Source organism: Clarias gariepinus, chromosome 4 (genome assembly GCF_024256425.1).
Source record: "Clarias gariepinus isolate MV-2021 ecotype Netherlands chromosome 4, CGAR_prim_01v2, whole genome shotgun sequence".
NCBI classification, from domain to species: Eukaryota; Metazoa; Chordata; class Actinopteri; order Siluriformes; family Clariidae; genus Clarias; species Clarias gariepinus.
This window is the reverse complement of record NC_071103.1, coordinates 13,662,434-13,687,785: the sequence shown is the minus strand read 5'-3', so window position 1 is coordinate 13,687,785 and position 25,352 is coordinate 13,662,434. Positions and strand designations below refer to the sequence as shown.

At 40.2% G+C, this 25,352-nt stretch overlaps 1 protein-coding gene across 2 annotated transcripts in view; it reads left to right on the top strand.

The window, feature by feature from the left end:
- Nucleotides 1-973: 973 nt before the first annotated feature.
- The window catches only part of ephb6 (eph receptor B6), a 61,415-nt gene continuing 37,036 nt past the window's right edge, over nucleotides 974-25,352 (top strand). For both annotated transcript variants that reach the window (XM_053494472.1, XM_053494471.1), the window contains exon 1: nucleotides 974-1,083. In XM_053494472.1, the coding sequence (XP_053350447.1) occupies nucleotides 1,026-1,083 (58 nt within the window). In that variant the 5' untranslated portion in view covers nucleotides 974-1,025. The remainder of the gene's footprint in view (nucleotides 1,084-25,352) is intronic.

Sequence of the window (25,352 nt, the reverse complement as noted above, 5' to 3'; positions counted from 1 at the left end):
TGAATGTTTAATTTCATTATACATGTAGAATTTACATACACTTTCAGTAAAATCAATGTTGATAATCCGAAGTGAGAACATTTATATTCATCTGTTATACATTACTAAACGTGTGTGGTATTTTATCTAGCTCATCTGACATTGGAGTCTAATGTGGTCATTTTCAAAAATAAGTTTGACACACCTGTTTAAATGTTATGTACAGTAAATTAGTACTTTGTCAAGTGAAGCTGTTGTACTTGAAATGTGCAGCAGAGGGCGCTGCCTCCCTACCTGCCTCCTTACCTCCTTTACTCTACGAAACCATGCTTAAACTGGAGGTGTGTGTGTGTGGGCTTAACAAATGTACCCACAAGGTGGAAATATTTGTGGCAACATTTGGCTGGACCCCATAATAATATGGCTTAAACTAATCTATCACTTTAATTTAAAACCTTAAGGAGCAAAAATGGTCAAGGATAATAAGACAAATTAGAAAAAAAAAGGACTAGCCATTGTGTGTGTGTGTGTGTGTACACATACAGGAAGAAAAAAACCTGCCATACAACCTTGTTATAAAATGACCAAAAACTGAAACGACACGTTACCTTTAAAACTTCCCTCTTCACTGCATTGGATTTCTTCTCCCAGGTTTTTCTTATACTGCAGATGCCAAGACATTCGGCTGATTGGTGTATTAAGAGGATGGGTGTGAATGCCAGGGACTCAGTGCCTTCTACATGTTTCAACAGTTTTTGTACAGACCAGCCAAACACGTTTTCTTTCATGCAGTCTCTCTCTCTCCCTCTGACTTCTCACTCATAACCATCATACACAGTCTCTCCTCCCCCTCCACATCTCTCTCTCTCTCCTTCTCCCTCTCTCTCTCTCTCTCTAATCAGAAATCAAAAAAGAGCACACCGACTCCTCCTTCTATTCCTCCGCTCTCCCTCTTTCTCTGTCTTCTGCTTTTTTTTCTCGGATGCCCCTTTACCACTCATGTCTTCTCTCTCTTGTCACTCTTGCAGTGGACTGTACTGACAGAAATGTGGACAATCCTCCTCTCGCTCTTCCTCTCATTTCAGACCGGTTTGGCTGAAGAAGGTAAGGAACTATTACACTTGTTGTGTGCCTATGTGTGTTTGTAAATGTGTGCACAAGAAGTCCAAATGCCAGTACATGCACATAAGGTCTGGATCTCTAGAATCACACCTGAACGAAGGGTTTTGAAGCTGTAATTTTGTGTGCGTTCACAGACAGATGTTTATACAGACATTTTTATTGTATGCATTTTCTTGGATGTGTGTTTGTGTTAACAGATGCAAAGACAACTACAAATATTGCTGATACATTGTAGGATGTGTATAGAATGCAGAGTTAGGTACTGCATGCAGTTCAATGTGTGCGTATAGAAGTGTATAAGATGTAAGGAATAAACAAAAAGCTGTATGAGCTGGAAAATAGTCAGTAACAGGGTGTTAACAGAGTTACTAGCCCTAAATTGATTATTTTGCAATAACTGTATTCCCCAAAGTGTTTTATTCCTCTTCTAACACAGTGTAAAGAACAGAACTGAACATATTTATACTAACACATACCGGTATATATGTAACTTATATGTAACCTCAAAGAATCAAAATACATGTATTAATATTTAAATGTTTAGACACTGTGTGTGTGTGTGTGTGTGTGTGTGTGTGTGTGTGTGTGCCCTGCAATGGTGTACCCCACCTCATGCCCTAAGTCTCCTGGGATAGGCTCCAGGCCCCCTGCGACCCTGTATACAGGATAAAGCAGTATAGACGTTAAGTGAGTGTTGAAACACTAAATCTTTTACTTAGTTAAACCAATCTGTATGACCAGACAAATCTCAAGTTTTTCTTTTTTTAAGCATGCAAACTTTTCACAAACATTTAAATATATTTCTGAAAGGCTTACTTATTCACATGACTACCGATCATTATATAATTTGAGGATAAAACATGAATGACACAGTTGCAAAGAAAGAGACACAAGCAAACATTAACATTTTGCAAAGAAGAGATGAAATGTGGCACCAAACACTTTTTAATCAAAGTAGAGTTCACATGGGACAGCACTTTGAAAGATGTTGAAAGATGGTGATCAATTGACTTTTTACCCATTTTGCATAAATTTGTATAAATTAATCGTTGGCAATTTTGATTTCTAAACCAAAAACAGTCCCAAAAGGCACTTTGCATCTACTTTCATTTACATGTGAAAATATCCAGGCGAGGTAATTCAATAAGATAAGTCAAATACATTTTGTTGTGGAACATCTGTGAAACAATGATTTAGATATAACAGCAGAACCAGAAGTCATTCACTCACCAGCGTTTCCTGGTGATACCTGGTGCAAGTTGACATGATACAAAAAACCAGGACTTTGTCTTGAAGACCAACAGCTTTACGTCTTAACACAGTTTAATAATAAAACATACATATGTACATATAGAGTGCCCATCATTTACATCCCATTACCATATAAATGTATAGGAATGAGTGCAATAAGAAAAATCTTGCTGCTGTTATATCAAATTATGCAACATAAGACAATACCTGTACATTTACATTTGGGCATTTGGCAGACACTCTTATCCAGAGCGACTTACATTTTTATCTCATTACACATCTGAGCAGTTGAGAGTTAAGGGCCTTGCTCAAGGGCCCAACAGTGGCAACTTGGTGGTTGTGGGGTTTGAACCTGGGATCTTCTGAACCGTAGTCCAATACCTTAACCACTGAGCTACCCCTGGCCCCTGTAGTATTAATGAACAGATAAATAAAGTATACCAGTTCTTGAAAGTATCCCAGCTATCAGCAATCCTTTTTATTACTCTGTCTGATTACACCATTACTCACAGTAAGAGCTGTTAAATGTTAAAAGTATTTTTATGATTGTAGTTTTAAATGCTGCACCTCTGTCTGCTTGTTTTCTGTTAGCAAACCTAATAATTATAAAAATAGATTGTACACTGACAATACTGTAAATGGTGTATTAGTGTATGAAGATTTTAGAATGTACAGCAGTGTGAGGAAGTGTATGTTAGGGCACACAAAAGCTTCGACTGGAGGCGTTCAAGTCAAACCAGGACTTATTCTGAAATTTTTTGAGAGTCACAAATCCAATTGACCTTTACTAAAGATTTGAAGCAAAGTAAAGTGATGAGACTCTTACCTGCAGCAAAACATTTGAATGGTTGAACAGTGAATTCCTAAAGGCTGTATGTCCATGTATGACGTTCCCAGCCGAGGTGGCTCGGAGCCCACTGCAGTAATTCTTGTTAATATTCAGAGAGTGGAACTGATAAAGGTGAAAGTGAAAACTGATGAATAATATGAATACCAACTTGCAGAAGGGATGCATCTGTCTTTTGGAACTGTACACATAATCGTTCCTGAGCACCACTTTCGGCATGGAGTTATTGCCACGTCCCAGTACAGTCCTGACCTCGCGCCGAGCCATTTCTAATGTACATGTCGTTAAAGAAGTTCCTGGGAGGCCAGCATTTCAGACACGAAGCAGGCAGTCCGATCATTTCACTGGAGAACTGAGACAGTCTTACTACTTTGATGGTATTCAAGCATTAGTAAACCCTGGGATAAGTGCATTAGTGTAGCAGGGGATTATATAGAAAAATGAAAGTAGTTTTTACTATGTGTGTGTGTGTGTTCTGAAAGGTTAAAACTACAGATGGAATGATCTCATTTCCCATTTTAGGCCTTGATACTGATAATGAAACCCTGACTCTGGAACCATCAGCTAATACCAATGCCTATATATATCAGCAGAAAAAAATAAATTATACACTTCAGGAAAAAAATGGTATAATGTATATTATATTAATCATAATATTATCTTATATATATGTGTATTTTTTGGCAGACTCTGTGGGTACATATACAGAGCGTCACATGATCACAACTGAGCCAATGTTTCTTCTCTCTCGCGCACTATGGAATTATGGGTAATCGCCCATGCTCAGTCTCAGTGTGTGTGGGGCTACTTTGTAAGATGAGAGGAGGGAGTACACAGTAGTCCCTCCCTCCTCCTCTCCTCTCAACCCACACACACACACACACACACACACACACTAACGGAAACACTGCTCAGGATTTTTAAAAAGGTAAAATGCAGGTTATGTTTTTTTATTTTACTTAAAATTTTGTATTAATTATTATTTTTATAAATATTTTTGGGTTGTGGAACGAATCATCTGAGTTTCCATCATTTCTTACAGGGGAAATTCACTTTGATATACAAATGTTTTGTTGTGTAAGAATACTTTTGGATCAAAATATGCTTGCAATCCAAGGTTTAACTGTGTATGTGTGTGTATATACATATTAGAAAAATGCAAAAAATAAGTTAACACTTAAAGGGTAAATATCTTTTCTGTTAATTATAGGATTGGCCTACATTATTACATTCTTTTATTTTCTTTAAAACAATGTTTTTAGTAGCAGTCCTGGATATCGGAAGGAAGCAATTTCTCATTGAAACTGCTTGTTGGTGAATGCAGGGATTTGGATGCCTGTTAAGTATATAAATGACCATATTTATATGTGTGTGTGTGTGTGTGTGTGTGTGTGCTTTTGTGCGTGTGTGCATGCATATGTCTGAGTTGTCATTGTGTACGGGACAGGGCTCTGTGTGCACTGCCAAACCATCTTCACTCATTACAAAAGCAGAGAGGACAGGGCCAGAAGAGGCTGCATAATCAGTCATGTAACCTTTGTCTCGCTCTAACCCTGGTGGCCTCCCTCCCATTCGCCTCTTTTCTGATGATATTATAACTGTTACAGATGACCCTCCCACTGCCCTATTCAGTTCTACTGTACAGCTGTCTATCCTTCATTTATGCTTCTTATCCTTTTCTTTTCCTTCTTATGTGATTCTTTGTTGCCGTGTTAAGTGTGATTGCTCAGGGAGAGCGCTGACGTGTGCTCAGAGGTTTTATGTTAGCATTATGGGCCTGTGATTATAACTGTGGTTTTGCAATGATAAGAAGATACGGGGCTAAATTAAGGGAAATGGATGGAAATAAAACAGCATGAGGCTGGTACTGATGAATTAAGGTCGGATTTTGTGTGGGAGAAAGAAAGAGAGCGGGAGGGAGAGAGAGAATTTCGAATTCCTGAGCACGTTACATGAGGACATTTTAAGTATGCCTGTAAGTAAACTTTTAGTGTTGTCGTGTGTGTGTGTGTGTGTGTGTGTTTGTGTGTGAGACGAAAGAAAGATGTTTGCACCGCATGTTGAGCGTGTATATATTTCTACTGTTTACTTTAATACTATTACTTAAGGTTCATTAAGTAAAAAGTTCCAAATTTAAAGATAATCTTTCAGATGGATACGTTTAGGTTCTCCATCAGTAATAAGCAGCCAATAAAGTAAGTTTTTGCAATTATTTAACTTGCGATTAATGTTGATTGCATTGTTGTGTATAAAGAAGATGTTGCATTTATTCTGTTTGTTCTCTTTTGTTTTTTGCATTTGTAATTATTATTATGCCTTAAGTTTTCACGGCATGTTAAGACTGGATGGTGATGAACCTTTCATTAAATTGCCAGTCTTCAGGGAATTTTCATGCTCGTGGAATTACTGGGGGGAGCTACAGAGAGAAAGAGAGAGAGAGAGAGAGAGAGAGAGAGATCCCCTAATGACGTGGAAATTCTAACTTTACTAATGCTGAATTAACCCAGTACACTCATCACTCTGCTACACGTTTAATCGGTGTAAACTAGCCCTGAAACGCCCCGACAGTACACACGAAATGTTACATTATTGAACTGAACTAAATTCCCATCTTTTTCGGAGACTGATTTGTCTTTAATGGGAAAATGGTTCCTGAGTATATTGGCACCATTAACACAATAAAAAAATACAATATACAACATCAATTTAGCACTAGACACCGAACCACAGCAGCAAATAGATAGGCTTTGGTGGAATACAGTAACACAGATCAAGCATTTGTTTAGTGATAGTTTAATAGAAAGACTTCCATATTTTTCCCGAACATTCTGAGTACCACATATGCAGCTTATCTCCATGTCATGTAATTAATGCAAATTTACAAACTGTATACCAAAAACTGGTATATATGCTCAAATTCAAAATCTGGTACTAATTCCTTCAGATGTTTTCATGCACATTTGAATTCAGCACCAATGACAGGTTCTTTTCTTGGCACTACTGTTGAGCACAAGTATGCATTTTCACATCAATAACAGTTACCCACAGTCAATCATAATAAAATATAATAAAATGTTACTGTCAATTTCTCCTTTTTTTCTTTAACATTTACTAAATAATATGTAAAAATTTCTCTAATACATATCACCTAACAGAAATGCCGTCTATAGGAAAGGACAGAGCAGACTCTACTTCTTGAGGAAACTCAGGTCCTTTAATGTCCGCAGCAAAATGTTGAAGACCTTTCATCTGTCTGTTGTGGCAAGTGCAATATTCTTTGCTTTCCTCTGCTGTGACTGCAGCAACAGAGGAAGTGACTCTTAGAAACTCAACAAACTCCCCTGGAGTGTTTGGAGTTGGTAGCAGAGAGAAGGATGCTATACAAACTGTAAACTCATGGAGGCCACCTCACATCCCCTCCACCACCCACCAGCTAAACAGCTGAGCACTTTCAGTAAGAGACTGCTTCAGCTCCACTGTGACACTACAGGAAGTCTTTTCTGCCAACTGCAATTAGACTTTACAATAACTCTGCTCCGGGTCAGGAGAGGGATCTCCTTTTCTGACATCACAATAAATACACTCATAGACATTCTGTCTTCATTGCACTATGGTCATTCCATTGTTCATTTCACCCTCTCTTTTATTTATAGTTGCGGATTACTGTATATACTTGCTGGTTCATTCTCCCTATTACTTTTTTACCTTGCTGGTACACCTTATATACAGTTTAGTTCATGTCTGTATATACATTCATGCATGTGTCCATAGAAACAGTGTACTAATATCATTTGACACCATTTTTACCTATTTAATTCATCTTTAATTGTAAACAGTGTATCCTCACTGTAGTTTTTGCTTGTTGCTTACTTGTATCAGATGTGAACTGGCTGCTGTAAAGTCATATTTTTATCCATCCATTCATCCATCCCTCCATCCATCCATCCATCCATCCATCCATCCATCCATCCATCCATCCATCCACCTAAGCAAGCATATTTGTTACTTGTCATTGCACCCATTCCAATTCAGGTTGGTGCCTGCCCTTTGCCAAACTAACTGTAGAAAGCCAGCATTGTCATTACAGTAAAATCAATGTTGACTCATGCTATCATGGAAAAACCTGCTGCAGCCTCTGTAAATTTAAACATACATTTACATTTACATTTAGGCATTTGGCAGACGCTCTTACCCAGAGCGACTTACAAAAAGTGCTTTAAAGTTTACATCATTGGATACTGACATGCATCATTGGATACTGTACACTGGGTTAACTAGGTTAATAAATAAGTGCCATTAGTCCAACACAACTGGGAAGAGCTTTTTTTTTTTTTGGGGGGGGGGGGGGGTTAATTCAAGTACTGGAGAAACAGATGCGTCTTGAGTCGTCGTTTAAAGATAGTCAAAGTCTCAGCTGTACGGACATCTAGAGGAAGTTTATTCCACCACCTAGAACAGAAAAGAGCCTGGATGAATGTCGCCCTCGATCCCTGAGAGATGGTGGAATGAGGCGAGCAGTGCTGGAGGATCGGAGGGAACGTGGTGCAGTGCGTGGTGCTGTTTGTGCTGATTGTGAATGAACTTTAGTTAGTTAGTTAGTTAGTTAGTTAGTTAGTTAGTTAGTGTCATAATCCTGTTCAGATATCTGCCTAATTTGGTCAGGTTGACATGCGCTAGCTGATGCTGCTGATTAGTCTACATGCAGATGATTAACTACACCACTTTTTTTCCCCCGCTGTTAATAATTTACAATTTGTGGTAGCTCTGATATAAAGCCACAATTTTACTTTTACTTCCAATACTTAAATATATTTAGCATCAGGTATAACCTGGTCATTCAATACATTCAGGTCATCAGCTGACTTTATTTTATTACCACATAACGATGCTGAGCCTAGAGCTGACCAGCTGAAGCAACCTCAGATCATAACACTGCTTCCAGAGGCTTGTACAGGTTGCACTATACATGATGGGTCATGTGCTTCCTTTCTTACTCTGATGCATCAACATTTTGGATTCACTCTTCATTTGGAGAGTTTTTGACTCACAGCGGCAAAGCACCTGATGTTCTCGAGTTACAGTGTGCGTGTCTGATGCCTCTGGTTTCCAACAGTCATAATAGTATTGGATTGAGTAAGATATCGTTAATGATATTGTTAAAGTGTAAATGAGTGGGTGAATGTCTGTGTATGATACCTATGGACTGGCATTTCATCCTGAGTGCATTCCTGTTTTTAGCTTTAAAGCAACCCTGACCTTGATAAGGCCTTACTGAAGCTGAATAAAGAAAGCAATTAATTTTAACCAAATCACCTACTGTTATATTTTTGGGGGGTTCAACGAAATGAGAAAGCCCATGCAGCCACGGGGACAATATGCACAGAAATGAACTTAGGACCCTGAAGCTTTGGGGCAGCAACACTACAGTACATACTTCTCCACAGTGCAGAGAATGCATTTATAAAATATTTCCGAATGACATGTGCCAGTAGGCTTTAATAAAATATTCTGCATCCAGCAATTCTTCACATTTTATTCATTCATCTTGCTTGTTTCTAAATGCATAATTTAAATGGAAGGGTGGCAGGTTCCTGCCGATCCAATGTTTGGCATCGGACTATCCAAATCATGTCGCATGCTAAGATACCCCACAGTGTGGTGATAGGTAAAATGAGCTTTTTGCTACCACATTGCGTGATGGTCAAAACATCAGGTCACTTTCCTAGGCACAGACACCCTGCCCAGCTGCTTTGTTTGATTATTAATTAGTCAGTGACTTGACCCACTCTTTACTGCGTGAAAGTGTGTGTGTGTGTGTGTGTGTGTGTGTGTGTGTGTGCGTGTGTGCACGTGCCTAGGAGAGCAGTGTGTCTACAGGGAACATGTGAATGCTCACTGCAGCGTGTTTCCAGCTGAAAGACAGCTGAACATTTTAAAAGCCTGGCTCCATTAAGAGTCTTTACCACCCACAGCTACAAAGCAGTAGGGTTCTAGAGAACGAGGGAGCTGTGGAGGTGCAGTGGAAGGAGAAGGGGTCATAGGAAAAGAGGGCCAGGGGACGTTAACCTCATATAGAGAGGCGTGGCTATTGGCTTCTGTCTTGGTGTTCACCTGGTGTTTATTTTTGATGTCTCTCCTGTTGCTGTGTGGTAGTACACACTACACACACACACACACACACACACACACAAACATATATATATATATATATATATATATATATATATATATATATATACTATATACACTTATATATATATATATATATATATATATATATATATATATATATATATGTATGTATGTATGTATTAGTGTGACCAGCTTAAAGGAAGCCGCTAATATAGTGTAACTCTTGCTATGATGAAGCAATCTGAACCAAAAAAATAAGCTACATACCTTGATGTATGGGAAATCAATTGCATTACAAACTTGCATGATATATATACTCAGCAAAAAAAGTCCTTTTTCAGGACTGTGTATTTCAACAATAATGTTGTAAAAATCCAAATAACTAAGATCTTCATTGTAAAGGGTTTAAACAATGTTTTCCGTGCATGTTCAATTAACCATAATCAATTAATTAACATGCACCTGTGGAATTGTCGTTAAGACCTTAACAACTTACAGAAAGTAGGCATTTAAGGTCACAGTTCTAAAAACGCAGGACACTAAAGAGACTTGTCTACCGACTGTGAAAAACACCCAAAGAAAGATGCCCAGGGTCCCTGCTCATCTGCGTGAACGTGCATTAGGCATGCTGCAGGGAGGCATGAGGACTGCTGATGTGGCTAGGGCAATAAATTGCCATGTCCACACTGTGAGACGCCTAAGACAGCGCTACAGGGAGACAGGAAGGACAGCTGATCATCCTCGCGGTGGAAGACCACGTGTAACAACACCTGCACAGGATCGGTACATCCGCATATCACACCTGCGTGACAGGTACAGGATGGCCACAACAACTGCCCGAGTCACACCAGGAACACACAATCCCTCCATCAGTGCTCAGACTGTCCGCAATAGGCAGTCCATGAGGAGGAGATGCACTGCAGTACTTCAAGCAGCTGGTGGCCACACCAGATACTGACTGGTACTTTTGATTTTGAGCCTCCCTTCATTCAGGGACACATTGTGAAACATTTTTAGTTTATGTCTTATGGTGTTGACTCTTTTAGTGTTCATACAAATATTTACACATTAAGTTTACTGAAAGTAAAAACAGTTGAAAGTCAGAGGACGTTTCTTATATCTGTAACATAACACACATTATGTGTGTATATGTATATGTAGTGTGTGTATACTGTATAGTGTGCGTATAGTGTATATAGTGTATAGTGTATATAGTGTATACCACCAATAGTGGATTGCGAGCGGTTGGATTGCGAGTAACTTGGTCTGCGAAAGGTTGCCCAGACGAGCAAACTTTTAAAATAAATTTTAACTTAATAAATGAACGAGGTCTTGATATACGAGTAGTGTGCATGCCCTTTATTTGCCAAGCGTCACATGATCAGAACTGAGCCAATGGTTCTTCTCTCTCGCACACTGAGGAATTAATGGTAATCGTCTCCTATGCTTAGTCTCATTGCGCCTGCATTACTCAACATTCTGTGTGGCGTGTACTGTTTACAATACCATTGTGACAGTGTGTATGTGTGCGGAAAGCAAAAGCAAGTGTCATTAGAGAGGTTCCTTTTTAAAGATCCAGTTTCCAGAGTCTAACTCTGTTAGAAAGCACTTATTCCGTTAGTGTGTGTGTGTGTGTGTCAACTAGGGACCGTATTTTTTCCCATTTTGCAACCTTTTTGATCTATGGTCAAAATTCACACTACAGGCAATTTGGGAACGAATGTCAGGAAAACAGAGGCAAACTCCACACACACAGACTCGAGGCAGGAATCGAACCCGGACCCTGGAGGTGCAAGACAACAGAGCTAACCACAAAACCACTGTGCTACCTATCTATAAATATATAAATTGACTAATCTCTCATGCCATCAATGTACTGGCTGCATATATGTCACCTTTGTCACCTATCCTTGCACTCTGTCATCTAGCCAGATGAAACACACTTTCGGTGATGAAGCTAACCCGTTAACCCAAAGGTTTATATTAAAAGATATTTTCATATTAAACCTGAGCTGAAAAAAAGATACATGTGCATGGTCTCATTAATAACCCAGGCACACTGCAGCAAAATGTACTCCATTTCAAGTATTTATCTAAATGAAACACACAGCAGCAGCAAGATGCAGTGCTCTTTAATACCATCTCCATGGATTGCCTTCTCCCTGTTCATGCTCCAGGATGATGAGTTTTTGCTTCAGTGCACTTTAACGCTGAACTAGCCATCACTTTTTCTGCCTAAACAGCTTTAAACATCCGTATGTTGCATCCATTCTTTTTAGATGCTTTGTTGCACAAATTATTTATTCCCTGACGCAGAAAAAAACATTTATGATTTTTTTTAAGGATCGATTTAGCATTTCAAAAAGGACTACAGTAGTGCATAATATATAATCAAGTAGCTACTTTACCATGCCCCCCTTACCTTTTCCAAGGAACCCATATGATCTGTAGTAGTGATTAGAGCCAGGAGTCATTTCTGTTTCTAATACAATGTTTTTAATGGTGTTGATTAATTTCCCATAATCGCATAGCTCTAATAATACTGCTGAGTGTAACTTTAATAATAGGTTTATAATAATACACTTATTCTAATACATTATTGTCTCTATAGTAACAACTCATTTGCCGAGATTTGAACGGTGGATTGGAAACAGGATATTTTCAACATTTAAAAAAAATTGTAATGGTTGATTTACTGTAGTATGTTCTATAAGGAAATGTTGATTTAACATTTAAGGTAGTAATGAGTCTTGAGCACTATGTGACAGTAAGTTTTTTTGACTACAAGTGAAAAAGAGCAGATTGTGCTTTTCTGTTTCTTATAAGGCAAGAAGAGTCATGAAATGAGATGTCGTGAAAATGACTGCTAAGAGCTAATTCCATCAAATTAAATGTCACTGTTGGCTGGAACTAAACAGTCTACATAACCCTTTTAAAATTGGAGGATTTTGTGATTATAAAAAAAATAAAGAACATAAACATGTCAGATCTTTTTCCCCATTCAACGTCTCATAGCAACCAACAACATTCAAGTGAAAAACACAAAATGTTTAATAGTCTGGCTGCATGAGAGTGCACACCCTTTTAAACGTTGTGGCCGTTCATTCAAATGTGATTGTTCAGTTAAACAATATCTCATGAGCAAGAGTGTTAACATGGCTGTGACTTGCCACAAGCCTGCAGGCCTAATGCTATTGGTAAGAAAAACTGTGTGTGTGTGTGTGTGTGTGTGCGTGCGTGCGTGCGTGCGTGCGCGTGTGTGTGTGTGTGTGTGTACGAGTAGGTGTACAGCCTGGGGTGACTTTTTGCAGATAGTGGCATCAGGAGCACCTTAAGGGGGATACAGACCACCTCCCTCCCCAACATACACACACACACACACACACACACACACACATACTCATTCTCCTTCTCTCTCTCTCTCTCTCTCTCTCTCTCTCTCTCTATCTCACTTCATGGGGCACTCTTCTGTTTTTTTTTTTTTTTTTACTTTGTCCTTGTACTTTTTTTTTGGTACCGATAATTCAGTGTGAGAATGTGTGTATGTGTGCATGGTGTATGTGTGTGCCTGAAGCCACTCCATCTAGTAAAGGTGTTAAAAAAAACAACATTTTACTAGTCACATAACAGAACTATTAACCTCGTATCCTCGCCTGAAGCATGACGGCGTAATCAAGCATGAACTAAAGTGAAGCGTGTTAACACGTCTGGAAGGCAAGAAAAGAGGCAGACACATATAATTCGGTGAGAACAGAAAACATTAGCCCTTTGCGAGCAACACCTGCACTTGAGTGAGAATGAGAGCAAGTCTGAGCACTCAAGTGAACACCGCTGTGACACCGAGAGAGACAGAAAACCACTAATGTAGGACACCCATTCCGAGAGAGAGAGAGAGAGAGAGAGAGAATGATAATACAGTTTATTCATGGTAATTCACTCTTCTATTAGCGTCAGCAACATGGAAATGAAAGCTGGCAGGAGGTACTTAAGAGATAATAGAAGTAAAGAGAGGGACTTTCGATCATGGAGTCCATCTATCTCAATCTCTTTCTTTCTCTTTCCTCTCTGTCCACGTGTCACAGCTTTCAAAACAAAGTGACTCTTCTTTTCTCTCTCACATCAATAATAGAACTTAGTGTAGCCCTGTGTTTAAGCTCTGACAGTGGCCTTCTGTCACTTTAGTGATTAATAATACACACACAAAAGAGGGGGACAGAGAGTGAGGTAGAGAAAGAATAGTGTGTGTGTGTGTGTGTGTGTGTGTGTGTCTGTGTATCAGAAGCATATGAATGACCTGTTGGTGCAGTGCATTACTGTTGCACTTCGATGGGCTTTTTTGCCAACAGAGCAATTTATGCTTCCATCAGCACTGAAAGTTTCCTTCATGTACTCTGCCTGAATAGTAACAGGATGAGTATAAAGACCAGCATGACTGCACCATAGAGGTGAAGTGTCTGGGGTGTTGCTCAAATTAAGGGAATATTTCAACATTTTTGAACGAAAAAATATAAACCTTTTCATGCAATCTCGAATTTCATGCATAGGCACTTTGCAAAGAGTGTTGCAAAGTGCCTATGATAATATTTCACACAAAACATGTTTTCCACTAGGCTTCCGGTTTCCACAAAGCAACAAAGCAACATTATGTTTTAAAATAGAACACATCTAATCTTTATGTGGACTACATTACCACTCTGTCATCATTTGAATGTCGCTGGTCCTTATCCACAGTACAGATTTAATGATGTCGATATAAATATTTATTACCGCCTACTGAAATGCCCTCCGAGAGCATATGGGAGCATGTAGGCAGCATACATTATTTTGAAAGCCCGGGGCTCCCAAAAGCCTCGAAATGACTAAAGGTCCCATATTTTACTGTTTCTTTAATAAGTTAACATAGTTCCCAGATTCCCCTAAAATGTCTTAGTTGATGCTCCACCTGAAATATTCTTTGATAATGCATTTTTTTCATACCTCAAACTCCCTCTGTTTTACTTTTTTTTCAAATGTGCCATTCCAAAGTTTAGGTAAATGAGCTACTGCTACTGTAAGTAACACCCACCAAAGAACAGCAGAGCTGAGCAACATGCCAGGGGAAGACCTATTTTTATATGAGGTCAAATTTGGTGAAAATCTAATTGGCTTGTTTAAGGCCCAGACAACATAAAAATATAGGGAATGGACTAAAATATTCCACCTATATTCCCCAATTACTACTACTTATAAGAACTTTACTATAATAGTTTATTAAATATTTACATGAACTTAGATTTTTAGATGGTATTTGAAACTTTTTCTGAAGTTGAAACTACTTTAGGAAGTAGTATGACGTATCAGTACTGTATCTTATCATCTACGTGATAGTGGTAAATTATACACACACAAAATGTAATAATAAAAAAAAAATATCCCCCCCCCCCCCCCCCCCCCAAAAAAAAAAAAAAAAAAAACCCTCTTCCCAGTTGTGTTGGACTAATGGCACTTAGTTATTAACCTAGTTAACCCAGTGTAAGTATGTATCCAATGATGTAAACTTTAAAGCACTTTTTGTAAGTCACTCTGGATAAGAGCGTCTGCCAAATGCCTAAATGTAAATGTAAATGTAATGTAAATGTAAAGAATTAATAAATCTTTTATGTTAAGGAATCCATCAGTATAATAGATTTTCATTATCTATCCTGTGTACAGGGTCGTGGGGGGTCTGAAGGGTATCCCAGGAGACCTACAGTAGAGTGGGGCACACCCCTGGACAGGGTGCCAAACCATTGCAGGGAACACACATACACACTCATTTACACTCTTTGGCAAATTTGGGAATGCCAATTAGCCTAATTTGCATGTCTTTGGACTGTAGGAGGAAACTGGAGAACCCAGAGGAAATCCTCCAAGCATGGGAAGAACATGCAAACTCCAGGCACACAGACCTGAGGCGGGAATTGAACACAGACTGTGCAAGGCGACAGAGCTTACCACTACGCTATTGTGCCGCCTATTATAGAATATTATTATTATTTAATATGCATGTAAATAGCATATTAGCAGACTGAGGTTGGGATGTCACCACATACATTCCTGGGGTCAGAATAGCCTGGGACAAAGATGAGAAATCAGTGGTAGAAGTGGAAAGTGTCAAATAACACATTAAGAGAATAAATGTACTGTATTTGTCGCTGAGAGTGAGAATTCATTTTACTGAGTTTTGTACGATTGACATTGAAGCCGTGACAACTGATTGAAACAGTTTTGTAATATTTCACTCATAGCTTCATTTCAATGAAAAATTTTCAGTTCTTTTCAAAGTGATTTTGCTCAGTGAAATTCTCCAGTGTGCTCAGTTTAGAAATTCAAATTCTTTCTTTCTTTTCATCTTGGCTTCATACATTTCTAAAAAGACAATTTCTGAACTCGAATAATGACTCACTGCTCAAAATTGTGCTCATGTTTTGATGGCTAACATTACTGGCCCTAAACAGGATGTGCCTTCTTTTGTGACAACAATGGCAGACTAAAAATGGTGCACTTTCTTTTGTATTGTAACATGTCTGGTGCTTAAAACATTTTCAAGATGAGCATGTTTAAAAAGAGATACAGAAATCATAATTACGCTTTTTTTTTAAAATTCTTTAGTACATTTAAACAACGAGATCAAGATTAAACAGTGAAGAAAAAAAACGCCTACTCAACATGATGTGTACTAAATTCTCATCACAGAGAGCTGCTCTTGATTTATTGTATTAGCGAGAGCGCACGCTGCTGAGTTTGGATGTGGGAGAGTTGAGGCTTGTCCAAATCCTCTATATAGCTATGAATTTTTTTTTCTCTGTGGTAATTTTGTGAAAGTCAGCATTAGGAGAAAGAGTGGTGGTGTGGGTTGCATCACACAATCTAGCCCTAGCCATCTTTCATGCCGCCTCTGACAGTTAGAAGAGGTGAAGCACAATTTCTAAAAACTAGTGAAAATTAAATAAATACTTTACTGACACAGCTTAGGTGTGTGTGTTACAGTAATTTTATATCCAAAAAACGTATTGGCTTTGCCAGGAATTAATTTCAGAGTGAAGAAGAGGTGTTGCAGTGCTTGCACCTCCAGGGTCCGGGTTCGATTTTCGGCCAGGTTTGATTCCTGCTTCTGTGTGCATGGAGTTTGCACACTTGGTGGGTTTCCTCCGGGAACTCCGGTTTCCTCCCCAAAACAAGCTTATTAGGGTAATTTTTGTTCCCAAATTGCCCATAGTGTGTGTGTGCGTGTGTCGCGCGCGTGTGTGTGTGTGTGTGAGACCTGCGATGGGTTCGCACCCCATCCAGGGTGTTCCCCACCTTGTGCCGTGAGTCTCCTTGGATAGGCTCCAGGCCCCCATGACCCTGTGTACAAGATAAGGTGTTATAGACAATCTGTAAGTGAGTGAGTGATAAAATCAGTGTGTGAGCTGTACAGTCATGTTGGTAAGTACAATATGTGCTGGCATTTTAACTAAATGTCATACTGTATAGACATTTTACAGATACATGACAAGCGTGATTGCAGTCACAACCATGGATGGCAGTGACACCATTATAAGAATCTGGAAAAGATCCTAATTAAAAAGTTTATAATTATCCATAGAGGGTTATTCTCTTGTATTAAAGAGGGTATTTTGTAAGTCAGGTATGTTGTTATAATATCAGCATTTAATGGCTGGTTGTGTAGCCTTACGCAGCTGCGTTAGGCAACTATGTGTTTCTGTTGATTAAGTTTTGTATTTCGGAGATAAAAACTAACAGAAAGATCTGTCATGTGCCACACAGATAAATAGGTACCTGAGCAATTAATAGCTTTCATTCTGCTGACTATTTTCATACGCAGTATGTTGTGGTGAACTTTGTCACCTATTTAAAAGTCTGTGAAAATTAATGAAGAAAAAAGCAAGGATATTAATTTGCCTAAATTAGCCTATTATATAGGCTAATATTTTTTATATTTTTATATTTAATATATTTTATATATAAAATTTGCCTATTAGTTTGATTTATCGCAATTTCAATGCATTTACTTCAGGCAGTATACAAATGTGAGTTTCATCCTGAATTTGGCTTTTGATTGCTTTTGCATTCAGTGCTTCTGTTGCAAAGGAATCTGATGTGCTTTGCGCTTCATAAAATGAATTTAAAGTTTTCTAATTACAGCTAACTAACTGTTTTTGGGTTAAATATACCCCAAATAGAGTAAAAGGAAAATCGAAGGTGTACAATCCCTTGTTCCACACACCAAGTAGTGTCCTTGATCAGGGGTTAGAGAGGGATTTGGGATTCAGCTTTGTGTTGGAAGTTTGAGTTAGTTTTAAAACACAATGCGGACAGTTCAGAGGCAATTTGTAATGACTTTAAAGCAATTACAAAAGAGGACAATGTGTTGTTTAAGATGACATAACTTTACCAAAGGTGGTTTCTTGCTGACAGTGCTACCGAGACTGGTTTTGCATGTGGGGTTTTAGCACTGGGATCTATTAAGTAACATCCTGTTTTACTGTCCAAAAGTGGACAGATGTTGTGCCATCAGGTGTACAGTAGCAATTAAGTCATCCATACAGTTTGCAGTTTTCAACAAATTTTGCCATATTAACTGAAGGAATTATTTAGAGCTAGCCTTTTCCTTCATCTCATTTATTAAATATATAAACCTCCTCATCACTGAAGATTTATGTATTTGACATTTGAGGGGTTAAATAAGGAATGGTAATTATTAAATGTTTTGACGTTTATAAACATCCAAACAGCACAAGACTGTGCAAAACATGTTATTTGAGACATATGTAATCATGTGTGTTTGTGTTATGTTAACCACCTTTCTAAATATTTCAAATGCTCTTCCATCACCCTCAGCCCCCACATGCACTTGGTTGTAGAGAGAGTGAAACAATAGAGTTCACCAGGGTCTGGTATAATTATAATTAAAAACCAGGAATAAAGGCACAGAACCTCCCTCTCACAAGCAGGGGCAAATTTAGTTTTAAATTCTTGCCAGTATTACTGCCACAACCTTCATCGTTTTATATTGTTCACTTCTTCTCGGTTCATGCATCCTTGAAATTTTTTAAAATATTTTAATACCAGCCTGGAGTAGAACAACATTAGAAGCACTTGACATTGTGTATAGCAGAGGATTTGTTTTATTGCTTTAGGTTCGAACTTTAACAGGCTTATGTGAAAATTGACAAAATCAAATTTGCCCTTTTACACGCATTGTGTTTAGGATGCGCATGCGGAGTCACATACCGTTTGCATAGACCTCATGACCTCACACACAGCTTGTCTGAGCTGCTGTCTGTGTTGCTGAAATAAAACGGAATATCATAAACCATCACAACTCATTCTGCTACATGTTTTACTTGGAAGATTTCGCTATAAATGTCTGTCTGCCAAAACCCCACAACACAACTGCAGTACATGAAGCTGACCGATAGATAGGCAAAAAAGGATTTAGTCAGCCACCAATTGTGCAAGTTCTCCCACTTAAAAAGATGGGAGAGGCCTGTAATTTTCATCATAGGTATACTTCAACTATGGGAGACAAAATAATAAAAAAAAATCCAGAAAATCTTATTGTAGGATTTTTAAAGAATTTATTTGCAAATTATGGTGGAAAATAAGCATTTGGTCAATAACAACAATTTAACTCAATGCTTTGTTATATACCCTTTGTTGGCAATGCCAGAGGTCAAACATTTTCTGTAAGTCTTCACAAGGTTTTCACACACTGTTGCTGGTATTTTGCTGGCCTATTTCTCCATGCAGATCTCCTCTAGAGCAGTGATGTTTTGGGGCTGTCGGTGGGCAACACAGTCTTTCAACTCCCTCCAAAGATTTTTTATGGAAGGAGGTTTTCAGGCAAAATCTCACAATACATGGCCCCATTCATTCTTTCCTTTACACGGATCAGTCGTCCTGGTCCCTTTGCAGAAAGACAGCCCCAAAGCATGATGTTTACACCCCCATGCTTCACAGTAGGTATGGTGTTCTTTGAATGCGACTCAGCATTCTTACTCCTCCAAACATGAAGTACTATTTTGGTTTCATCTGACTATATGACATTCTCCCAATCGTCTTCTGGATCATCCAAAAGCTCTCTAGCAATATGGGTTATCCTTTAGTATAAAAGAAGGTATTTTGTAAGTCAGGTACGTTGTTATATTACTGTATCAGTCTTTAATGGCTGGTTGTGTAGTTTTAAGCAGCTGCCCTGTTTGTTTATGCAGAGGAATGGCCCTGGAGAGTGGTGTGGTTATGTCTGTCAAGCCATCTATCTGTCTGTCTGTCTGTCTCTGTTTCTCTCAAAATTTTGGATTTAGTGACATGTCATTTTTTTTAAAATGTTTAACGGTCAAACCATATATGAAAAAGTTTCTTTGTTTTCCCTTTGAAGTTTAATACCGGAATATCCCTACTGTACGTTAAACAGTAAGTTAAAGAGTCTGTCCAAATTGCCAGATCATCAATTACCCATATTTACCACAGGCAAGGTTATATAAAATTATGCAGAGGAATTTAGCACATTAAATCACACAGCATGACTTGCAAATGCATATTTACCAGAAGCCCTGCAGCAGAATAAAGCTGCTCCATAAATTTAAAAAAGGACTGTTATAGTGGAGTCTGATACAAACATGGGTGAAAGAAAATTGTAGAAGCAGGTGGTAAAGTTTTAGGTTGTGCTTGCCAATACTTCAAGGCACATATCTGGCTCTCAGCACCCTCCAGATGGACTGAACATATTTTAGCTATGAGCTGAAAAACCTTTTTTGAAGCATGGCCACAATGAAACTACTGAAGCTGGTGCCTCACCCCCTTCCTAACAATGACATTGCTCTCTGTGTTTACTGCCCTTTCTAGTAGCTTTAGGGTTATTTAAAATATGGCTGTTTTACAAAAAGTCCTGGACAGAAGTTAAAACAATATGAAACTATCACCTTACTTTCCTTTTACAAGCAAAAGTAAAAGTCATTTCTTTTTTTTTCTATATATGAGATACACAACTTGACCGCATGCGTAGACTATATATATCCAAACTATTCACTTTGTGGATCCAGACCTCACACTGAGATGCATGATAGCTGTGGAAAGAGAAAAAGCTTATCCATTGGTACAGTACTTGTTAGACATTATTTTTTAAATTAATTGTTTATTAAATTAATTGTTTATTAAATTAATCTTGTCATTTATATTGCTAATTCCATCTCAGCCCTTAAGATTTAGAATTGTCCAGTGTAGTTGTGGTAACAATTTACTTCAACTGATACTTTAATTTGGTGTCTTGCTGTTTATGCATCTATCCAGGAACCTTTGGGACCGTGGAGGCCAATGGTGACCATTGTATTTGTTCACATTTTTACAACCGGGGTAGGACCTTTACCAATTTGTTACGAACTAACCGGGATGAACCAGTAGACTTAGCAGTTAGCCCGAGTAGCGTGGATGGTGAACCAAACGCGGAAGTAGCGCGAGTAGGCAGGATAACCACGGGTAATACTATTAGAACTCTCTCGGAACACACACTCGTCAAGAAGAAAAACCCAAAATAGGTAAGTATTCACAAATACGATGCAAAGTATTGGACGCCTCTGCCCCAAAGGCGCGCATCAAGGATCCGACGTACGATGTAGGCGGGACCACTGTCGATGATCCGGGTAGGAGGAGCAGGGGGTGGGTGGAACCATGGGAGAAGTAGTGAATGGTTTAAGTTGGGATGTGTGGAATACCGGGTGGATCCGAGGCGCCGCAGGCAGCAGGAGCCGGTAGGGTTTACACGGAGGGTGATGCGATAAGGTCCAATGAATCTAGGCGAGAGCTTCCATGATTCAGTGTGGAGGTGGAGGTTTCTGGTGGAGAACCATGCCTTATCACCTAGGATTGTGCATTGTACAATTGTCCCGGTGGGTGTCGACGGCAATGCTGGGTGGTGTAGCAGATGTTAGCTTGTTGGATGGCTCGATTTGCCTGCGGACCAACTGTTGGGCTGACGGCACGTCAACCTCCAGTTCTTGGTGATCAAACATTGAAGGTTGGAAATCGTGGCATACCTCAAATGGGCTTAGATTTGTGGCAGAAGAGATGTGGAGATTATGGGATAGTTCTGCCCAGATGAGGTAGCGAGCCCAGGAGCACTGGCAATCGGCAATGAAGCACCTCAGGTAGCGCTCCAGTTGTTGGTTGGTCCGCTCTGTCTGACCATTAGTCTGAGGGTGGTATCCTAATGACAGACTGCAAGTGGAATTGATCAGACGGCAGAAGGCCTTCCAGAACCGGCCTGTGAACTGGGGCCCCCTGTCCGAGACGATGTCTTTTGGGAACCCATGCAGACGGACTACATGCTCTAATATCAGCTCGGCTGTAGTTTTGGCTGACTGGCCACCAGGTGCATGGCCTTGGAGAAGCAATCGACGATGGTTAAGATGGTGTTTTCCCCTTCAGAGACCGACAGGCTCATGATGAAATCTACAGCAATGTGTGTCCAGGGCCGGTGGGGAACTGGGAGTGGCTGGAGCTCCCCTGGTGTCTGTTGATTGGTATCTTTAGCCCTGGCACACACTGGGCATGCCTGGACAAACTCGTTGATGTCCTTCACGATAGAGGGCCACCAAAATTTCCACTGGATAAATTGTGAGCGCTGCGTGTACCTGGATGTCCTGAGAGGGGTGACGAGTTGCCCCACTGAAGGACCTCCACTCTCATGGGGCTCAGCAGAGTGGTGCGATGATTCATGGTGGTGGAAGAACAGGCGCGGGGTCCGCCCGGGGGACGTCTTCCTCGTACTGGCAGGAGAGGGCATTGGCCTTGGTGTTCTTGGACCCCGGGCAGTATGAGAGATGAAAGTTATAGTGTTTATAAAACATAGCCCATCGCGCCAGTCTTGGGTTGAGCTGTTTTAGGTTTCTAATAGTGATCAGATTTTGGTGATCAGTCCAGACGATGACTGGCTTCCTGATGCCCTGGAGCCAGTGATGCCATTCCTCCAAAGCCCACTTTATGGCCAGCAGCTCGCGGTCCCCTACCTCGTATCGCTGCTGAGTGGGGTCAAATTTTGTGGAGAAGAAACTACATGGGTGGATTGGGATATACATAGGAATAGGGTGGTGGTGAATCGGCAACACAGTTCCTTAAAGACGGAGATGGCAGCAGGACTGAGGGTGAAACGATGAGATGATGGGCGGGTCAGAGCGGTTAGGGGTGCTGCAACCATACTGTAGTCCCAGATTAAGCGACGGTAGAAATTCGCAAACTCAAGAAACTGTTGAAGTTGCTTGAGGGTCTTGGGTAGTGGCCAATGATGCACAACTTTCAGTTTCTGTTGGTCCATGGCCACACCCTGTGGCGAGATGACAAAGCCCAGGAACTTGGTGGAGCGCTTATGAAAAGCGCACTTCTCCAACTTACAGTACAGTTGATGGGCTAGAAATCTCTTTAGGACCGCTCTGACATGTTGAATATGTTCTTCGGCTGTGCGGGAGTAAATAAGGATGTCGTCTAAGTAAACGAATGCCCACCAGCCTAGCATGTCCCGGAGGACATCGTTCACAAATTGTTGGAAAGCAGCGGGGGCATTACAAAGTCGAAAGGAAATGATGAGACTTTCGTAGTGTCCTGTAGGAGTGATAAAGGCCATCTTCCACTTATCGCCTTCTCTGATGCGCACCAAGTTGTTGGCGCTCCAGTGGTCCAACTTTGTAAAAATGGTGGCACCAGAGAAGGTGTCCAGGGCTGAGTTTGTAAGAGGCAGTGGATGTCGGTTTTTGATGGTGATGTTATTGAGCCCTCGATAATCGACAAATGGGCGAAGTTCATCGCCTTTTTCCTTCACGAAGAAGAACCCCACGGTGGCAGGTGAGGAGGAGGGCCTAATGGTACCTTGGCAGAGAGTGCTGGATATGTACTTAACCATCACCTGCGTCTCTGTGGATGAAAGTGAGTAGAGGTGGCCGCAGGGTGGAACGGTGCCTGGTTGATGGTCTTTTGCCAGATCGTAAGGAGGAGGAGGGAGATGTGTGGCACGTTGTTTGCAGAAGACCTCAACCAGGTCACGATAGGTGGTGGGGATTGCGTTGGTGTCGACGTCAAGGGCCCCAGACTCCCTAGAGCACGTCCCAGCCGAACCCCATAGGCAGAGTTCGGTGCATTCGGTAGAGGAGAAGAATCCGGTTCTGTGTCCAAGAGATGAGGAAGTCATGTTGGATCATGTTGGACCAGGGATGTCCCTGCTCATGATGTTGATTGATAGAGAGGGTGATGGGTTTGGTCCAACGGTGATGGGGCTGGATGGAAGGGGCCAGACCTTAAACGGGCTGGGATAATGCCTAGACTATTTTCCCCAATTCCTTGGCATAAGAAGAGTTACCTGCGGCACTGGAGTCGTTAAACGCAGTGCTTCTGACTCATTTGTGGCCAAACTGGAGATGTTCAGCAGCGGTCAAGGAGGCACGTCCTACTTGCATGGGTTCCCCGGCTCCGGTGTTAACCACGGCGGGGGGTGGAGAACTGACATATCCAGGACGGGAGGTGGTGACGAGGGATGGTGCTTTAGGAACCGTGCTCTGTGCAAAGAAGGTCGAGTGTCTGGGGTGGCATGGTTGGTGGCAGGGTTCGAAGGGCTGGTTTTGGACGAGATAGCAGGCGTTGGTTGATCCGGAGGGCTAATTGAATAAGACCCTCCAGCGTAACGGGAAGCTCTCGTCCAGCTAGCTCGTCCTTATTGCGGGCGGCCAGTCCCTCGTAATAAGTCATCCGGAAGGCGGCGTCTCCCCAGGTGGTCTGAACTGCTAAGGTTCAGAAATCAGCGGTGTAGTGGCTCACGGATGACACTCCCTGCCGCAGGTGGTATAGCTTGGTGTTGGTCTCCACCTCACCGGCAAGATGTTCGAAGGTGAGTTTTAGCTGATGGTTGAATTCATTATATGAATGAGCCGTGTCTGAATCTGAGCGAAGTACCGCCGTGGCCCACTCTGCTGCCTGCCCGGACAACAACGAAACGAGAAGACTGAGCGGTGTGATGCGTCTCCTTTTATGCTTTCTGAATCGCGACTGTACTACTTCCGGGTCCTAGTGCCGGTCGCGGCGCGAGTGCGCATGACACAATTAACCTAATGTGCATGTCTTTTGACTGGGCAAGGAAAACAGAGTATCCAGAGGAAAGCCACCAAGAACATGGAGAACATGCAAACAATACAAAAGTGTTTTTCCTTAAATTTGTCTTTTTTTGTTTCTACAAAATTTTCTAATTCAATTTCGAGTTTTATTTGTCACATACACAATCATACATGGTGTAATATGCAGTAAAAGGCTTATTTGAATGTCGATGACCTGAAATAGGAGGATTCCAAAACAATTAAAATATTGCACTAGAAAATGCATTTAAACTAAAGATATACTGTAATTTTCAATAAAATAAAAAATAAATAAAAATTAGGCTGAAAACTTTAAAATTCACAAAGTTATGATCATGACCAACTCATATGTAAGACGAAACATTTCTGAAATTCAGAAAAAGCCTTACTGGCTAACACTGTCATTATATGTATTCTGCATACTTTATGTAGGCTTTATTTAGGTTGAGACATCGATAAATCATAAAATTATTAATTACTTATCTTTAAAGGTTAGCTTGCTTGACTGGAATTGTCTGAGGTAGAAAATCAATATGTTTAAAGTAAATATATAACGGAATTGTTCAAGGGGCAAACGTAATGCAACATCACAATAGAAGTTATAATGCCTTACTGTACATCGAAGCCTACTGAAATTAGTTAAATCTCATTTAATTTAAATGTTTTTCTAATACTCTTGTCATCACTATTTCTGATGTAATGACAATAGAAATTTCAACAAAAAAAACATGCAAACAAATGGATTCTGTCAGTCTTATTGCTTGTTGTGCTGCGGAAATTAAAGTGCTCACTAAAGCAAGTTGAACTCGCTCATCAATTGTTTTAAGCTTCGGTAGCTTCTCTACATTAGCATTCTTACTCAAGCGCTTAATCATTGCGTGGATGGG